The sequence below is a fragment of the Pleurodeles waltl genome, chromosome 6 (assembly GCF_031143425.1).
Source record: "Pleurodeles waltl isolate 20211129_DDA chromosome 6, aPleWal1.hap1.20221129, whole genome shotgun sequence".
NCBI classification, from domain to species: Eukaryota; Metazoa; Chordata; class Amphibia; order Caudata; family Salamandridae; genus Pleurodeles; species Pleurodeles waltl.
The window spans coordinates 609,753,009-609,771,862 of NC_090445.1; the positions used below are offsets into that span (position 1 = coordinate 609,753,009).

At 46.4% G+C, this 18,854-nt stretch overlaps 1 protein-coding gene across 1 annotated transcript in view; it reads left to right on the plus strand.

The window, feature by feature from the left end:
* The window catches only part of LOC138300051 (uncharacterized), a 247,375-nt gene that overhangs the window by 184,191 nt on the left and 44,330 nt on the right, over positions 1–18,854 (plus strand). The window contains exon 3 of the mRNA XM_069238893.1: positions 10,797–10,856. Within this exon, the coding sequence (XP_069094994.1) occupies positions 10,797–10,856 (60 nt within the window). The remainder of the gene's footprint in view (positions 1–10,796; positions 10,857–18,854) is intronic.

An 18,854-nucleotide genomic window follows, 5' to 3' on the forward strand; every position in this document is an offset into this window, starting at 1 on the left:
CTGTGCAGCACGAGTTTGACACTGAAGATAGAGCAATGGTTAGGATGGTGTCACTCTGGGAATACTTTCTACATCCCACCTAACAAGGCACTACTCCTGTCTCCTGCCGAGGAGGCGAGCCCACGTGAAACACGACGGACAGCAGCTCAAAACATTGCCAGCATTAAACATTTTTGATCCTTGTGAAACGTTCAGGATACAAAACACCGTGGTAGCCAATAATATCCAAACACTGCGTGATCCCAGCTCAAGACACATTTAGAGGCTTTGCAATAGATAGTGCTGATGTCTTGACATGTCAATCTCATGATGTTGATGTAGAGGGGGTGCTACTTCACCGCCACCACCTAGACGGAAGTGACCAGAAAGTTCGCCGTCCAACTGAAAGGACAGACATTGCGGGCCAACCACCTCTGTCCCAAGAAGTTTTCTCTTGTATCCTCTGATGCTGACGGGGCAAATGGAAGGGAAATGGGGAGAACACGTTTGTGGCAATAGTAAAGTGCTGTTTATCCTTTTTTTGTGGGTGTTCCCGTGAAGCCAAGCCATTTCACCTCTAACCCTGCCTCCTTGAGGTCTCCATTTAAATGCTACACTGCTTCGCCTTCCTACATAGCAGAGGGTGCCACTGAGTAGAGGATGAAACCAAAGTACTTACTGCAAGATAAGAGGAATATGGCCAGATACCCTCTAGGAACACATGCAGTGAGTTAACCAGATTGTGTGCTTTTCAACCTTTGAAATCTCTGGAGATCTGGATAGCTGAGGAAATAGATTAATCTCTTGTTATCAAGCGCAGTGATGTTTTAGCAGGGTGCATAATTTAAAAACCTAAACCTTTTACAGAAGGCAGGATTGGCCTTTGAAATATGCATCTGCCTTTGCTTTTTGGGTTGTACGCTGAAGAGGGAACAGACACGCTTTACATTTGACCAGAGTTACTTTATATTGTCGAAGCAGGACAGTACTGTGAAAATTCATACTCTTGGTCCCATTATTACACACTAGTCTAAATCCTTAAGTGCCAGACTAATATAATTTTCTCTGTTACCTTCCCCTGCCTCATACAGTTACTGGTCTGTGCCCAGAGGCACGAAAATCACACACAGCTAACCCAATCACCACTCCCGGAACTCAGGATTTGGTAGCACAGAGGTTGGTTAATTCATGATCCTTCCTCAGCCTGTCAAAGACCAGATACCACCAAATTAAGCTTATGAACACTGCCAGACTTTCAGAATTCGTCCCAGGCTTCAGGGAATATGTGTCACACGGATCTAAACGCCCCAACAGTAAAAAGGGCAGGGCAATGCATGTCTCTAGAGAGAGCTCAAACTTTTATGCTTAGTCCTTAGTATTTGGGTTAGTGGTGCAAGCTTATCAAATTAAAATCGGTGGTTGAGTGCCAGTGGTCAGTTTGTGACTGACTTTCTCCCCCTCTCTGGGGAAGCAAAATTGTATTGCAGGCTGCCTTCCAAATAACCTAGAATGCACCCACATTTTTTAGTTTTCCTACTCCTGAGGGATACCTAGTGCATCTCAGCCAGACAGCTTTTTAGGGCAAAAGTATAATTGGGATGATCCTGCAGACGTTTCTGTACCTAAAGGTTTTATTATAGTCATAAAGAAGTCACCACTGGTCATGTGGACCTTTTGTTTTCTATTGAAAGCGTATGAAAGGAGCTAGCATCGGCAACACATTTCAAACACAATGAAACCAATATGACTTCACAGAAATGACAGACAGGATGGTGTGCAAACCATGAAGGTTTCATCAGCAAATCTAGTAAAATTTACAACTCAATCACTGAATCAGTTTACAAGCTAAACATACATATCTATTCAGTCATGCTGCCTAAATTTGGATACTATGAAAAAGAAGATGCAAAATATAATGCTATACAGAGTGCAAACAGGAGGTAGATAAGTTCCATGAAGGACCTTTTCTAAGCTAAATAAGGAATCAAAAGTGATAAGGGAAAATTTTACGTCGAAGGTGTCCACATCAGATAAACCAAATTAAGGTTCAGGGGAAGATATATGAGGTGTTCAAGCATGAAGCTCAGACACCACAAGCAGGAAAAATCAGCAGAGATCAGTAAAGGTCTTCCCTCAGCAAAGTCAGGTTGGAAACTCCTAAACTGTTCTAGGAGACACACAACTCTGGAAGCTTCTGTCCACCAACTCCTACTGAATGAACCAATTAGAGTACACCATCTCCTGGGAAACAAGTAGACTCCCCATGTTCTCATCAACAAACGAAGAAGCTTACAGTTGTATGGCCTCAGAGAGTGTCAATGGTCAGGTCTGCCTGGTAAAGGAGCCTCTCTCCCATCCCCACGCTCTGCACATCCAAGGCCAAGTTTCAATTAAGACTCTCTATCAGTTTCTCCGCACAAACAAAATACTGTTCAGTCAAATGAATACAGTTAACATAAATCAATATCTTGGTTATAGTTTGATTCCTACTACAGGTAAATACAGCCGAGTACTAACACCTTATTACATTTGCGCACATATTAATATTGGATCACACGGATAAGTATATGAATGAATGAATGAATAAATGTATGGTGCACTCAATTATGCTGCTTCAGGGGCGAGGGGCAGACGTTGTTTCTGTATGCAGGCAGTCATATAGTGTGGGGGTATTGGGGACCAGTATTCACCGACTCTACTGGACTGACCACCTGCTAGCTTGCGAGGAGCACAGGAAGTGGACACGAAAGAAGAGCACACTAAAAAGTAGGAGGGGACCTGCGTGCAATGGTAGAGGTTAGCTCATCCACTCGAAGAACAAGTACTAGATAGGAAGTGGCTCTACTTTCAATAAAGGAACCGAAATAGACACACCTCCCTCATGTAAATTGTGCTCCCATCGCCACTGCTTGCTGTGCACACAGCCATCAGAATAAGAAACACAACATTCCACTTGTTTACAGATGCATTTGCAGGCACATTTGTGAGGGGGAATGTGCCCTTAGACCTGGGACTTTATATGTGGGAGCTAGTACACTTCACCCAGGGCATGAAGTCCACATTTGTACCTACCTACTTACCAGCCAGTAAGCTAGAATAACTATGAGCCAGCACATAACAGTAAAGTAGGGAATTTGGAAGTACAGTTTTAAAAGTAAATGGCATGGAAACCTTTCAGTAGGACAACTGCCACTACCCTGCAAAAACACTAAGGGCCATATTTATGACCCAGTTTGCATCATGTTTGCACCACACAACATGGTACATGCATGATGCAAACTTTGTGAGATTTATGACCCCACGCATGGCCCCTTTGCGTGACTTCGTAAATCTGGATTCGAGCAAAGAAGCGCAATCGCTACATTGCCTTACTCTGCGCTAGGGAGGCGTACAGTGGGTGTTGTGTGGGTGTTACCACGCAACTCCAATGATTTTTTATGCATTCCCAGATTTACCAGAACTGGTAAATCTGGGAATGCGTTAAAAAGATAAGCCTTCCCAGGAGAGGCATAACAAGGAGAAATAATTCAATTTCTCTTCTTTTTTCCTCTGTCTGTGTGCTGCATCGTGCAGCACACGTAGAAAGAGGAAAATGCCTCTGGGGATTGTTTTTGTGCAGGAAGTTGCACCTCCCTGCATAAAAACAAATCTACATGCAATGTGGGCACCCTTGCACCCTAGTGCAAGGGTTGCTGCAGGGGCCTGCTTTGGCCCTAGGCAGCCAAAACGGCACCAGCGCTGGGGAAAAGTCAGGAATGTGCCATATTCTTTTAAATATAGCGCGTTCCTGCCATTTCCCTGTTGCGCAGCACAGTAAGGTGACTTGCTGCGCTTCGTGACACTCCCCATAAATATGCCCCTCAGAGTCAAGGGTAGAACTCAGGCCCAGATGTTCTACTTACTGAATTTAAAATTTAAAATCAGAAAGTATTTTTATGAGGCGATGATTGTATTGTTAAAACACAAAATCTGATTTATCCAGAACACGACTGGCCCTATTAATATTGATTAGGTAGGTTGTAACTTGCAACTTAATCTAATTGGCCACAATCGCAAGTATGATAGCCTGCAAAGGCTAGGAGGCCACTATGCCTATAATTGATTTTCAGTAAAGTGACCTTTTTTTGTGTTGTAATTCTTTATTCAAAATCAAAGATACCGTACACAAATCCATCTAATGAGACACAGGTACATAACACTCTATGAATTCCAACATAACCGTGCAGGAGATGTCAAACATACAGGGAGGAAGAGATATTCTGACATACGTCAATAACCAAGAGGAACAAGTAAAATCTGGTACCTATCTGAAGCTCAATGCAGCGACTGGAATGGAATAGGTGGTCTGACCATAGTGCGGGATCCCACCCACGTCCCAACCCATGCCCAAACAGTAGTGAGTGTGAAGGTCCCAGGAGTCTGGGCATATCACCGCTAATTGTCCCTTCCCCGAGTCTCCCAAAACACCATTATCCATCGTCTGGGTTGTATGTGGAGAAAGGAGCATGAGGATGTCTAGTGTGGGTGATTATTTAGGGAGAAGAGGCAATACCGTGGGCCCGCGGAGGTGGAAGCTATGAGCCGGTGACTGGGAGAAATGGCCAGGACAGTGGAGAGGAGTGAGTGACGTACGTACCGAAGAAAGGGGAAAGAGAGGAATGTTGGGGAGGGGAGAGAGAGAGGGAGAAATGGCGGATTACACACAATACAGCGGGGGGAGGAAATGGTGCAGATGAGCAATAGTAGGGATCAGGATGCAGTGCAGATAAAATGAATACCTGGGGAGAAGAAGGTATGGACTAAACAGGGATAGGGGTCGCATCTGCCATGTATGCGCCATGGGTAATTAACAGAGGGTAACTTGGGGCTTCGATATGTGTGAGCAGCAAGAAAAGAGAGAGGAATACAGCAATGGGGTAGTATTAACAGTGAGCGTGAGGTAAGAGTGAAAGGAAGAATGAGAGTAAGAGAGAAGAGTGAAAGTGGAAGTGGAAATGTGGGTGGAAGTGGAAGTGACCGGGGGGGGTGACTGGGAGGGGTGGGAGGGGGGCTGGGTCAAGCGGGGGATGTTCAAAGGAGAGGTAGCAGAGATAATGTGAATAGAAGTGGTGGAAAGAATGGAGGGAGAGAGGAAGAAGAGGGTAAAGAGGGAGAACTTACCCTTGGTAAAACAGAGCTAAGCCCAGGCGGCGGTGCATGCCTGCACGCAACTAGAGCCAAGCGGGAGGGAAGGGTAGCGTGCTGGTGTGTGGTTATGTGGTTCCCGGACAAGTGAGTCACCACATGGTATCTCGAATCAGGACACCAGCGGGGAGCACTCAGCCCTCCGGCGCTGAGAGAAAGGGGGCCCACTTTTGGAGGAACACATCCATCTTATCCTGGAGGCCATATTTGAGCCGTTTGTGTGAGGCAGCCTGATACATTGCAGTGATCCCCATGGGAGGGGGCAGGTTTTGAGTGCCAGTGCCTGAGGATACACACTTTGGCAGTAGCCAGTGCTGTGTGTAATAAACGTTGCTGCGGTCGGGAGAGGTAGTACAAATCTCTGGTGTCAAGCAGTAGTAAGAGAGAGGGGGTGAGAGAAGGCAGCAAGGGTAACACTTCCCTACGGGTACACCCCACCGATCGCCAGAAAGGTTGGATGACTGGGGAGTCATGTAAGATGTGTGGCAAATCACAGCGGGCATGGGGGCATCTCCAACGGGAGGCGTGAGGCAACAACCCTGCAGAGCGTAATTTCTGGGGGGTCCAGTACCACTTGCGTAATGTCTTGAAAAGACTGAATTTTAAGCGAGCCTCCTGAGCTCTGCGGTCTCTGACCTCAATCAATTCTGCCCAGTCCTCTAGTTCATATTCGGTCTGGAGGTGTGCCTGCCACTTATCTTTGAGGGAGATCAGGAGTGGGAGGGAAAATAAGTGACAGTTCAACAGTGTGTGCATTCCGGATATGACTCCTTGCAGGGGACCCCAGGTTTCCAAATAGTGGGAGTATCGGGGATTGAAAGAGTCGCCAGGGGGGATTTCCCAGGCGTCTCTCCAGACAGTGTTTGAGCTCTATAAAACGCCACGAGTGGTGTGCTGGAAGGTCGAATTCCTCCCGGAGTTCCGCGAATGACTTCAGTCTGTCCCCGGTTAAAAGTTGATGGAACCGCAGGAGGCCCTTCGAACGCCACTCCTCCCAAAAGATAGTCTTCCCCCTATTAGAAAACCCCTTTTGCTCCAGAGTGGAGCCCTGTCATGAATCAGTGGGTCCACTTTCAATAAGCGGTGTGCTTGCCACCAAGAGTTTTGCATGGCTCTGATCATGGGATTGGTAATATGGAGGAGAGCAGGTCCTGTATTATAGAGCACATGGAGTCCCGGTGTGGAATGCGAGAGTGTCCGTTCCACCATCACCTAAAGTGGCGGGTCCCTCACTCCTGGGAGTAGGAAGACCAGCTGCAAGAGATGTAATGCTAGGGTGTAGTGTTCCACTGAGGGGAGACCTAGTCCCCGTAGTCGCGTCTGGCGAGTAATGCAGCTCTGGGCAGCCGTGGGTGCAGCGACCCCCAAACAAAGACACGGATGCGACGGTCTATCTCTCGAAGAAGAGGCAGCGGTATCTGTAGAGGCGCACATCCCAGGAAGTACAGGAATCGCAGCAGGGTCACCATGCGTACCGCCTGTGCTCTTACCCACATAGAGAGGCCCAGGTGTGTCCATTTATCAAAATCTGGTTTCATACTGGCTAGCAGTGGGTCTAGGTTGTCAGCCACCATTTTTTACAATCCTCTGTTAATGTAAATGCCAAGGTAGTGAAGACGTGACGGCTACCATTTCACCGGGAAGCCCTGAACGGACGTGCTTAAAGCTACTGGAGATAGGGGCAATGCCTCGCTCTTATCCCAGTTGATACAGTAGCCTGAGATAAGTTCAAATTCAGCTAAAATAACACGGAGAGCCGACAAGGATTTAGTCAGGTCGGTGAGGGTGAGCAGGATATCATCAGCATATAAATAAATGGTGGAACAGCCACCAGGGGAAGATATTCCAGTAATGAGACTGGATCTGCGGATCGCTGCCGCTAAGGGTTCGACAGCCAGTAGAAATAGTAACAGCGACAAGGGACATCCCTGACAGGTCCCCCTACGGACAGAAAAGGTGTCGGAAAGGAACCCACCGCAGTTGACCTGTGCTGTTGGGGAGTCATACAACAAACGCACCCCATTAATAAAACTAGTCCAGAGACCAAAACGTTTTAGTGTTTCAAAGAGGTACCACCACTCTATTCGATCAAATGCCTTCTCGGCGTCCAGGGAGAGGGCGAAGGCCTCCTCCTGGGAGTCCTGTGCCGCCCAAAGAGCGTGGAGTAGCGCACGTAGGTGGTTCCTCGAAGAACAGCCAGTTACAAAGCCAACTTGTGTATGATGAACCAGGGATGGAATGACCCTCTTGAGGCGGGAAGCTAGAATCCCCGCCAGAATTTTGACATCTCCGTTGAGGAGGGATATGGGACGGTAACTACCACAAAGGAGAGGATCCTTCCCAGGTTTGGGTAATACTATTATAGAAGCTTTATTGGAGAGGGGATGTAAAGAGCCTGTCTGGCCTGCCCTAGCGGAAGGCCTCATATAAGGCATCCACTGTGTCCACCCCTGTCCATTTATAAAATTCTGTTGGGTATCCATCCTCCCCAGGGGCTTTATGATATGGGAGGTTGGCAATTGCCTGCTGAATCTCCTCCTTACTGATGTCTCCCTCCAGAAGGGCACTGCCCTCCTCCGAGTGACAGGGTATATTCGCCTTCTCAAAGAAGGTGGTCAACCTGTCCTGGTCCTCTACTGTTTCTGGAGTGTAGAGGGTCTGGTAGAAGCGACCAAACTCATCCTGCGAATGCCTGGGGATGCGTAAAAAGCGTGCCGTTGACAGAGTTGGGTGGTCAGCAATCGTCCCGCCTTCTCTCAGTGCTCGTAGTGGTGACCTTTCAGTTGCTGTAATGCGTATTCCATGCGTGATGTAAAGAGGGTGTTGAGCTCGATTTTGGCCTGTTCCAGGTGACGGCAGATGGACGGAGAGGGGGTTAGGGTGTAGTCACGGATAGTCTGGGCTATGAAGTCTTCTGGGTTGGTCGCGTCTCTGGGTATTGGCGATGGCAGCGTCCCTCATGAGCTGTTCTCTGATCGTCACCTTTGCCGCAGCCCACAGTAACTGAGGCGAAGAGACCGAACCCTGGTTGTTTAGGAGATAGGTGGCGATGTGGGATATGAGCTGCTCCTTCCCCTTCGGAGTCCGGTATCGGGAAGTTTGGAGATGCCAAGGCTTACGACCGGGGGAGACCAGCCCAACTCCAGGGCCAATAAAACCAAGGAGTGATCAGACAATGCGGTCATTAGGATCTTATACTCTCTAATCGCCTGCAGTAGCCGATGAGTTACGAGGAAGTAGTCTAGTCTGGATTGAGTCCCGTGAACTGGGGAAACAAAGGTGTATTCACAGTCGAATGGGTGGGAGAGGTGCCAATGGTCCAGCAGACTTTGGTCTGACAGGACGTCACCTAGGAGGGCCCGGCTAGCATTATTGCCCACCCGATCGATCCAGAATGGCGTCTTGTGCTAGATTCCAGTCCCCACCCAGTAGGTACTGAGAGGCTCCGATCTCTGTCAGCAGTCGATTAATTGAGAGGAAAAAAGAACGTTTGGAACCCGTGGGAGTGTAGATAGAGCCAACACGAACTGTGGTGGAGCCCAATATAAACTTAACAAGGACATAACGTCCCTCTGGATCACACCACGTCTTGAGGAGCACAAACTGCAGGGATCGACGGACGAGTATCGCTACCCCACACCTCCGCCTCTCTGTGCATGGACGGCGCTCCGGTGAAGAGCACTCGGCCCACCCAGTCCCTGCGAAGTTTCTCTGATTCCGATGGGGAAAGATGTGTTTCCTGTAAGAGGGCAATATCCGTTCTTTTGTATCGTAGGTAAGATAGCACTTTTTGCCGTTTGATGTAATGCGTCATGCCATGGACGTTCCAAGAGAGGACCATTAGCGGGGCTATCGATCCCATTATCGGACTGAGTTGATCCGGATTCGGGGGGGGGGGGTGACCTCCCATACGGTAGTACACCTAATTGGAGGGGCACTACGGGAGTAGCAAAGCTCAGAGCGCGCGTGTGCTGTAGGAGGGTAAGTGGTAAGGGGGGGGAGACTGCAGGGGAACCCTTGGTTGAAGAACAGAAGAGGATCAGACAGAGAGGAGAAGAGGTAAGAAGAAAATGAAAAAAATGAAAAAGACAGATAGGGTAAAGAAAGCGGAGGGAGAGTTGGATAGGGAAGGCAGGGTGAGGAATAAGAAGCTAGGGACACAAAAAAGAAACACAGACCTGGGGTCTGCAGTAGGCGAGGCAGTTCCTCACTACTGGGATCCCTGTTGAACTGTGGGTCGGAACCTGTATGGTCCACGTGCCGGACGAGCGCGGGTGCGGAGGGGGAAGAAAAGTTTGTGGAGCCCAAGAGGGCTACCAACAAACGCCCAGGGACAAGCAGCACTGGGTGGTATGTATGGGTATGTAAGAAGTAAAGCGTGTGGAGGAGCATAACGCGGCATGGGGCACAACTGAGACAGGGCAGGAAGGGGACCCATAACAGGGCCAATAACCAAGACAGGTGTGTGCAACTTAGTACATTTCGGGTTAGAGAGAAAGGGCGACTACCATACCAGGGCTGACGTCTCCAGTGAGAGGCCTCGGGGCCATTGCGGGAATGGTACTAGCCAGCCCTGCGAAGAGTACTGAGGAAGTGGGTCAAAGGCCCCAAAACTGCAGGCTGAGGATTGCGAAGGCAACATGGCGGGGGGAGCGCGCTGGGTGAGTAAATTGGGCTGAGGGAAATCGGATTAGATCAGGAGGAGGGTGGCCCAGGAGGCGAGAGGCAGGGAAGCCAGCAGTGTGCACCACCCGGGTAGTTCCCCAGGGCGACGAGCGATGATGGGTAGGGGTGAGAGATAGAGGCGGACCTCGCAGATGCTTGAATTGGGCAGTAAGTCGTGGTCCTCCTGGGGACATGTCCCGTAGTGGTCCACAGTGGTCGTGGACCAATAGGGTAAGCGGAGAGAAGTAGCACAAGGGAAGGGGATACCAAAGGCGCCTAGAGGCGAGTAACCTTTTTTTTTAAATGCAGCCTGCTTTCGTTAAAGAAAACAGGACTGCAGATAAAAAAAAAGTTTACATTTTCTTAGTTTGTTTGAAAGTGGATGGTGGTCCGTTGGAATACTGCCTACTCCCCAGCGAACTTTGTGTTTTGTTTTTTAACACTAACAAATGGTAAGAGACCCCAAAAAGACCCCTTCACTTTTGCGAATGGATACCCACCCCAACCTGGGCCTCTGTAACTTTTCGGTGGTTTAGGACTACTATTTTGGCTCTAAACCATTGATAAATATGGATAGGAAACACTATTTGGAAGGCACACATAGAACACACCCCTTCCAAATAGAGATTCTTATATCTTATCTTATATCCATTTCTAAACCCATTTGAGTAGTTGGAAGAAAGTTACATACTCCTAAAACTAATTTAGTACCTTTCAAAAAGCAGTTTTGCGATTGTACAGTCTTAATTGGAGCATTTTGCGACCATAAAAAAATCTTCTGTACATCCAGCCCATACTTTGATATTTAGGATTACAGGCCATTAGAGCACATCAAAAGATACCAAAACCCAGATAAACATCAAGGGAAAACAGTAAAAAATGTTAGAATAAGACAGCTGAAACAAACAGCTGCAATTATTTGTCCTTACGCATGAACTCAAATTCAGATTTTGTTTTCTGTTTTCCAGTTGAACCACTTGGTGACAGAGCAGTTGGTGAAAGAAGGTGTTGCAGCTGTCGGAATTTCGGTAAGGACTTTACCCCCCTTTTTAACAGCAGACTGAGAGGTAATCAAAGGTAGCTACTTTGTCTTTCTTTTTGCAGCTGATTGCCCCTTGAGTCTGTGAAATACAAGGTTAGGTTGGTACCAGGACTTTGCAGATGCAGAGAAATGTGTGTGTGTATTCTGCTGTCTTGAAAGTTTTGAGGGGATCCATCAATACGGGCAGAGAAAAAGGGGAGGTCCCAAAGCACGTTTTCCTTGTGCAATTTCCTTAGCGATTTTAGACACAACTACAGCCCAAACCGCTGGACGGAATTACACATGATTTGGCAGAAAGCTAGATCTTGGCCTTGAAAGATCTCTTTTTTGTAATTCGTATAAATCCGTTCAGTAGTTTTGGAGTTATTAAAGAGAAAATATTTATGTATATCGAGGGATGCAAATCCTCTGTGGATCCAACAGATCTCATGGTGAGATCTGATTGGCTGCCAGCACTTCAACCAGGAAGGTTAGAGCTCGGGCCTCAGCTCGAGTCCCAGAAAAATGCAAAAAAGAACAGGAAGGGGCAGGGTAGGAATACCCTGACCCCCCAGGCATGGTTGTATGGTCCCAACCGTTGCCATGCACTGCTAATTACCCCACATATTACATCAGTCATGAAATGTTCTATGATATCCTTGATAATATCACTGCAACATTTGCAATAAAATTATTGATGAGAAAACTATGCATGGTGGGGGAGCGAGTTATAGTAACCTTAGGGCACAAGTTATAGTTACGTGAGATAACTATAACTGGTGAATTTCTATGGTTTTGTGCTTGTAAATTCTGAACCTCACTATAAGGTTCCTGTAACCTTTGTTTTTTTTTTAGTGAATATATATAACTATATAAATAAATGTACGTATATATATTTATTTATTTTCACTGAAAAAAACAATGGTTACAGGGATGTTATAGTTAGGATCTGAATTTACTCGCACAAAAACATAGAAATTCAGCAGTTATAGTTATGGTTAACGCAAGTAACTATAAGTCATGACCTAAGGTAACTTATACTCGCGCCCTCACCATGCACAGTTTTCTCCTAAATAATTTTACTGCAGATGATAAATCGATAGAATCAATGATGTTATCAAAGATGTCATGAGTGATTTAGTATGTGGGGTAATTATCAGTGCAGTAGCCTTGCAGCCAATCTGCTATAACTACCCAGGTTTGTGAGTGTGTGTGATTCTCTCAGTGGGTTTGTGAGTGGGTGAATGAGTGCTTGAATGGATCTGTGAGTGGGTGCATGAGTGTCTGAGTGTGTTTGTCAGTGGGTGCGTGAGTCTTTGAGTGGGTCTGTGAGTGGGTGTGTGAGTGTATGAATGGGTCTGACAGTGGGTGCACGGAAAAAATGTAGGAGGGCACATAGGAGAAGGTCCTCATGCTAGATTCCCTTGTGATGATTCTCCTGTCCAGCTTGCCTGCGTTCCGCTACCCTCTCCTGCCTTTGGTTTTGTGCCTCGTCTGCTCATTTTCTGCTCCTTTTCTGTCTCTTCTCGGCTCCCTCCTGCCCTCTATGTATCCTCTTTCTGCTTGTTCTGCCTAATATTTTGCCTTTTTCTGCTCTCACCAGACCTTTATTTTGCCCTTTTCTGACCTTTATTCTGCCTCTTGCTGCTGGTTTCTGACCTCTATTATGCCTTTTTATGCTCATTTCTGATCTTTATTCTGCCTCTTTTGGCTCCCTTCTGACTTTTAGTCTGCCTCTTTCTGATCGTTTGTGACCTTTATTTTGCCTCTTTCTGTTCATTTATGACCTTTATTCTGCTTCTTTCTGCTTGTTTCTAACTCTCACTTAGCCTCTCTCTGCTGGTTTCTGTTCTCTATTATGCCTCTTTCTGCTTGTTGCTGACCTTATCCTGCTTCTTTCTGCTTGTTTCTGACCTTTATTCTGCCTCTTTCTGCTCATTTCTGACCTTTATTCTGCCTCTTGCTGCACAATTCTCACCTTCATTTTGCCTCTTCCTGCTTGTTGTTCACCTTTATTTTGCCTCTTTCTGGTAATTTTTCACCTTTATTTTGTCTCTTGCTGCTAGTTTCTGCCCTCTATTTTGCCACTTTCTGCTTGTTGCCGACCTTTATTCTGCCACTTTCTGCTTGTTTCTCACCTTTATCTTGCCTCCTTCTGCTCGTTGCTGACCTTTATTCTGCTTCTTTCTATTTGTTTCTCACCTCTATCTTGCCTTTTCTTCTCTGTTGGGGACCTTTGGGGAGCCTCAAGGGCCCAGCAGTCCCAGCCGGCTCCCTGCCTCCTGCGGAAGCCTACATTGCTGTTGCACACCCTGCGTGCAACAGCAATAGTTTCATCTCTTTCCCTGGCCACATGTCTGCTGGCAGGGAAAAAGATGAAACCTCTGCTTCCACTCGGTGAGAGCATTTTCACAGGTCTCACGCGCTGGAAGAGGAGTGTTTGCTGTGACTTTGCATGAGCTGTCAAAGCTCCCACCAAGTCAGGGCAAACAGCTATGTCCCCTCCTTATTTTTTACATGCCACCGGGACCTGGCCCACCCAGGGGCTTTATTAAAGCAAGCGTGAGAGCCTGCGCTTATTTTTTATTTTTATTTATTTTTATTTTCGCCAGAGACGCAGATCAGCAGCGACTCTCTTCAATTTTTATTTTTTTTAAATGCTTTTTTTGCTCTGGGAGGGGTGAGGGTGGAGGGGATTACTTTCTGGGACTCCAGCACCAGAGCTAAGGGGTCAGGGTGTCCAGCAACACTCTGAATCTAAATAAAAGCAAATTACCCAGAGTTCTCTGCTTCTTTTTTTGCATAAATTATACAGCACTCTGATTATACTGGTAGCTCCCTTGTGTCTGGACACAGCTAAACCTCTCTGAAGAGCTACAGTGATAGCGAACCACGTCAGGGGTTGCTTTTATTCATTCCAGGTTGGGTTGGATGGTATTTTACCAATACAAATTTGTAACAATGTGCCCGGAGTGGTAAAGGGCATATTTCATTTTACAGATCAGCGTGAATGTCAGTGTGCTAATTCTATGCTTAAAGACTTCGTTGTAGAAATGTCAAAAGACTTTGGGGGTTATTCTAACTTTGGAGGAGTGTTAATCCGTCCCAAAAGTGACGGTAAAGTGACGGATATACCACCAGACGTATTACGAGTTCCATAGGATATAATGGACTCGTAATACGGCTGGTGGTAAATCCGTCACTTTTCCGTCATTTTTGGGACGGATTAACACCTCCTCCAAAGTTAGAATAACCCCCTTTGTCCCTTTCTAACCCGGCGTGGACGGCACTGTGCTAGTCCTATGCTTAAAAACTTTGCTAGAAAAACAGGCATTTGAGGTTCAGAGTGCTGCTGGTGTTGTAAGGTGTTCTACACAGGCGCTGCTCTCCAGCTAAACTTGAGAATTTTGCCTTAGGAATATACAAGAGTCCCACATCATTAGATCTAGGGTTCTAATCTGGGCAAATGACCCCCAAATACCAGGAGTCCTGTTCATGAATGCACCTAAACGTCAAGAAAATATTTTTGATAATAACTATTTGGGTACCTACTTTTACTAGAGCCTTCATTCACCTAGTAAAGTGGCGTTAACTTTCTTTAACTGAAGGATAATTAGGCAGCTACATTTCAAAAATTCTTCAATCTGGTAATTGTTTAGGCTAGTATCCTTATGCAGATTGTATTATCCATGTTTGCATTGATTAATCTTGTATCCACCTATTCTATAGCTATGGCCACCAACCTCGTTTATAACACTATATTACATGGATGTATAATGGCCATTATGGAGCATGATTTTATAGCAAAATAATAGCTCTTGAAAAATTAAGATTATATGGGCAGATTTCACCCCTTTGTCTAGTTTGAATAAATACGTGGTTATCGGGTTAGAATATAGGCATTTATATATTCTAATCCCAACAGCAGATAACACCCTTCACTGTCGCATTATAACAAGGGCAGATAAAGCCCTTTCTGAGTATGATCACAAAGGCCGATAATATCCATTCATACAGCATGATCACTTGAGCATGACCACCTGGGCAGAATACAGCTATGCATATATTATGATTACTAGGATGGGTTAACAGTCTGGGATAGAATCCCATGACCTCCTCATTACAGCCCTTACATTATGAGGGTCTTAAGGACTGAGGCGAGGAAGAAGAATTGGAGTGATGAGATTACTGGCAAGTAATCAATGCATTCAGTTTCCTGTGCACATGGATGATTAGCACCAGATATTCTATGAAGACCACATACTGTTTCGAGGTGACAGTGTTTCCTTCATAATGAAATTGAATTGAATGTTAGTTTCCTTCGTTGTGTGCAAGGTACATTTCCCTGTAGCTGTTTTGTGAACAAGTATATAGACTTTAGAGTTTGCACTATTGCTGCATTGTGGGTATGCGGAAGAGTGGAAGCTTGTCTCAAAATCTTTTCAGTCTGTTTGAAAGACATATGGATTATTGCTTCCTACACAATGTCTTTTTTGTGGAAAAAAGTGGACGATTGCAGCACAGCTTTGTTGTTTATCAGAATTTTATAATTTACCAATCTCTTATCTACTGTCATGAGTCTAAATTAGTCAGCACTAAGACCTCCCATCCTAAAACTGAAGCAGATTAATGCTCATGTGTCTGGTAAAAAACACCACTTATGCATGATGTCTGTAGCAGTTAGTCGGTGTCTATACTAAGATTGTGCACTCAGGGCTTTTCACTGAAAACTCTCTGCTCTTACGAATGGCGCAGCTTGATGCAAACGGAGTAGCAGAACCTAGGAGAGCTCCTGGAGGATGCTACAGTCCGACACTATACTATGATTTTTTGCTCCAAATTACCCGGTAACCAGAAGACAGCTGAAGCTTACATATATCTATAAGCAGCCAGAGTCGTTGGGGCCTTAATTGCAGGGCAGAGATAAGAGCCTTCCTCACTGTTGACCACGTGATGAGCACAATATGGTGGACCCCTTTGACCCTGTGCGGAGAGAAGACCTGAACGGAGAAAGGATTGGGATCATTGGGATCAGCACCTACAACACTCCTCCAGCCTGTCACTGGTGGTGAGAGACAACCAGTCCCCACCTGGACCGATTGCAGACATACCAGCACCCAAACTTACGAGGCAAAATGTGGCTGAAAGACAGATGCCATGAAGGCAGACTTGGAGGCTCGTGTTGGGGCAGTAGGTCAGAGACGGTTAAGTCATGGGCACAGTGGGATCTTTCCCAGGGTCTCAGACTTTTAGTGTGATCCCATGATAGACCCGGCTCTGTTCTCCACACAGTTCTGCCCTGGTGAATTTGAATGATTCTTATACATAGATTGTTGTAAGCACCATCTTCTTTATTTTTAATGTGAGTAATGTATGGGAATCTATTATAGACGTTTTGCAGAGTTGTGTTTTTAAATGCCTTGCAACATCCATAAAAAGTTCCTTTTAGATCAAAACAGGACCTCACATATGAATAGTGGCAGTCGGTCACAAAGATTATTTGCAATAATATTAGTGAGTTGCTGCTATAGTAACATATTGAAAACATACCTCACAATCCCTAAATATTAGATGGAAACACAATTAGAATTTGGCTCAGTGTGCCTGTGCAGTGTCAGTGACCTGGCATAGAAGGCAAGAAAAAAACGGAAATTGGATCATACATTCAAAGCTGTTCCGCACAGGTCCCCCGCAGAGCCCCCCAAAATATGTTTGGCACAGGGCTTAAGATGTCCCTGCAGTAAGTGAGCTGTGGAGCAACCTATAACCTGTCTGCTACCTGGGGTTACGCCTAGCCTTGGAGTTCTGGCAATACAGCACCTCAGTCATAGTTGATCAACCTCAGTGCTGCCTCTGAGGTGACCGCCTGGAGGCCCTGGGTGTGCAAGCCCAAGGAGAGCCCCGAAGATAGTGACGCTCCACTGGCTAGCCGCTGGAAGCCCACTTGCAGTGTTCATCAGCTGCTGTGGACCAAGCAGAGTGAGCTCGAATCTGCAGTTGTGGTAAGACCCCCTGGGAAGAGGTAATCTGAGCCCCTACAACATTATCATGCTTGACTAGATGTGATGAGGGAAGCCGGTGTCGAAAGCATGAGAAACCCCAGGATTGAGCCTTGGAATGAGGAACTGTGGCGATCCCCCTCCCCTCACTCACCAGCTGCTTGACTGCAAATAGACCAGGGAGCCCTATTGGACCTGGTGGGTGGCAAAAAATATATATTAGGGGTCGCTTGCCACATCACGGGGTGCAAAGGGTCCCAGTGGAGTAGGTCAGGGCTGCAGAGGGGCATGCCCTAACAACCACCGGACCAGCGCCCCAAATGATCAACCATATTTGTGCAAAAAGCCTGGAACAAAGGGCATATACCTAATGGAATTGGTGTCCACGTTGCTCCCTCACCATATGGTACCGCTCTAGATGGAAGGAAACGGACACTAGCAAACAGGAGATGCTGCGGTCATTGAGCAACACCATGGACTGAACAACCTGTCCTTCACAAGAGCCAGACATTACCCAGATGGATAAATTGGACTCTGTTCTACTAGCCATAATGGACCCTGGAGAAGCCCTGGAGTCTAAGATGGACATTGGCATCCTGTGTGATGACTAGCGCAAAACAGCAGAGCGAATTACAACAAATGAGCAGTTGCTGGCAGAACTAACTCCTGCATCAAGTGATCTAAAGGATCAGATGTCAGAAATAGCAGACAGGGTCCAGTAGCTGGAATACAGGGCTGAAGATACTGAGAATCAGGCTGCAGGACTAATATCTGGGTGGTGGGCCTTCCAGAGAGGGCATAAGAAAACAATAAGTTTGCCTACTTGGAGACTTGGGTTAAGGAGGCGATAGGCCCGGAAGGGCTATCTACCTTCTTTGCCCTGGGATAGGCTCATAAAGTCCCGGCATGGGCTCCATCTCTTGGGTTACCGCCCCAACCTTTGGTGGCCAGATTACTGCATTATTGTGACAGGGACCACATATTGCGACAAGCACTTGAGGGGCGATCTTCTCATCAAGAACTGTAGGGTATCAGTACTCCTAGACTTTACAATGGCTGTGCAAAAATAATAAACAATATTTCTAGAGGTCGAAAAATCGCTCCATCAGCTGGGCCCAAAATATGCAATGCTGTACCCATTGAAATTATGTGTGATTGCAGATCAGGAAACTGAGATCTTCTCGGACCCACAAGAGTTGTGGGACTGGATCAGAACACAGCTGTGGTCCGATTGGTTGGAAAACATGCAAAGACAGTCTGGCAACCCTGTTTCTAAAACAGACGTGGTTGTGTTGGCTTTCCAGTGGCAGTTCAATCACAGAGCAACAGACAAAGTACAGTAGAAGTGGCATAAAAAATCAATAACCCTGATCCTGGTGGAACCACGGAGTCTATGGGTGAAGCTACCTGAGGCACTGAGATGGATCCCGACATAGACTCCTCACTGAATTCTGGAAGTGGCTCTTACCTATCTCCTGTTACCCCACGGTCAGCTAATAAACTTATCTGAAGGTTAACTCCTTTTTAAAGTGAAGGAGAGGTTTGAGTGAGTATTTTCAGCTGACATGCTGATGTTTTAGGTGCTAGCCTGCCCACATGTCTGCATTGTTACGGCTTGATAGTGAGCTCTGTGGCCGGAGGAATGGCATCCACTGTGGGCATTTCTCCCTTGTTGATTGTGCGGATATGCATGACAAGTTGATTCTATTATTTTATGATATTTGGATGGGGAGATGTTGCCTTTTTGTCCTAGGGCACTGCAGTTGGGTAAGTGTGTTATGGCCCGTGGGGTTATCAAATTGCTGTACGTTGCTATGGACTGATATAGGGTGGGTGGCTTCACCAGCCCACAGCTGGAATCAGGAATGGACAATGATAACTCTTTTCCTAGATGGCAGGGGTGCACGCTACATATAGACTGTGTTCTGGAACGTCAGAGGACTGAATAACATGAGATAAAAAGGTCAGGCCTAATTGAAGCGGAGGGGGATTTATATGGCAGTTAC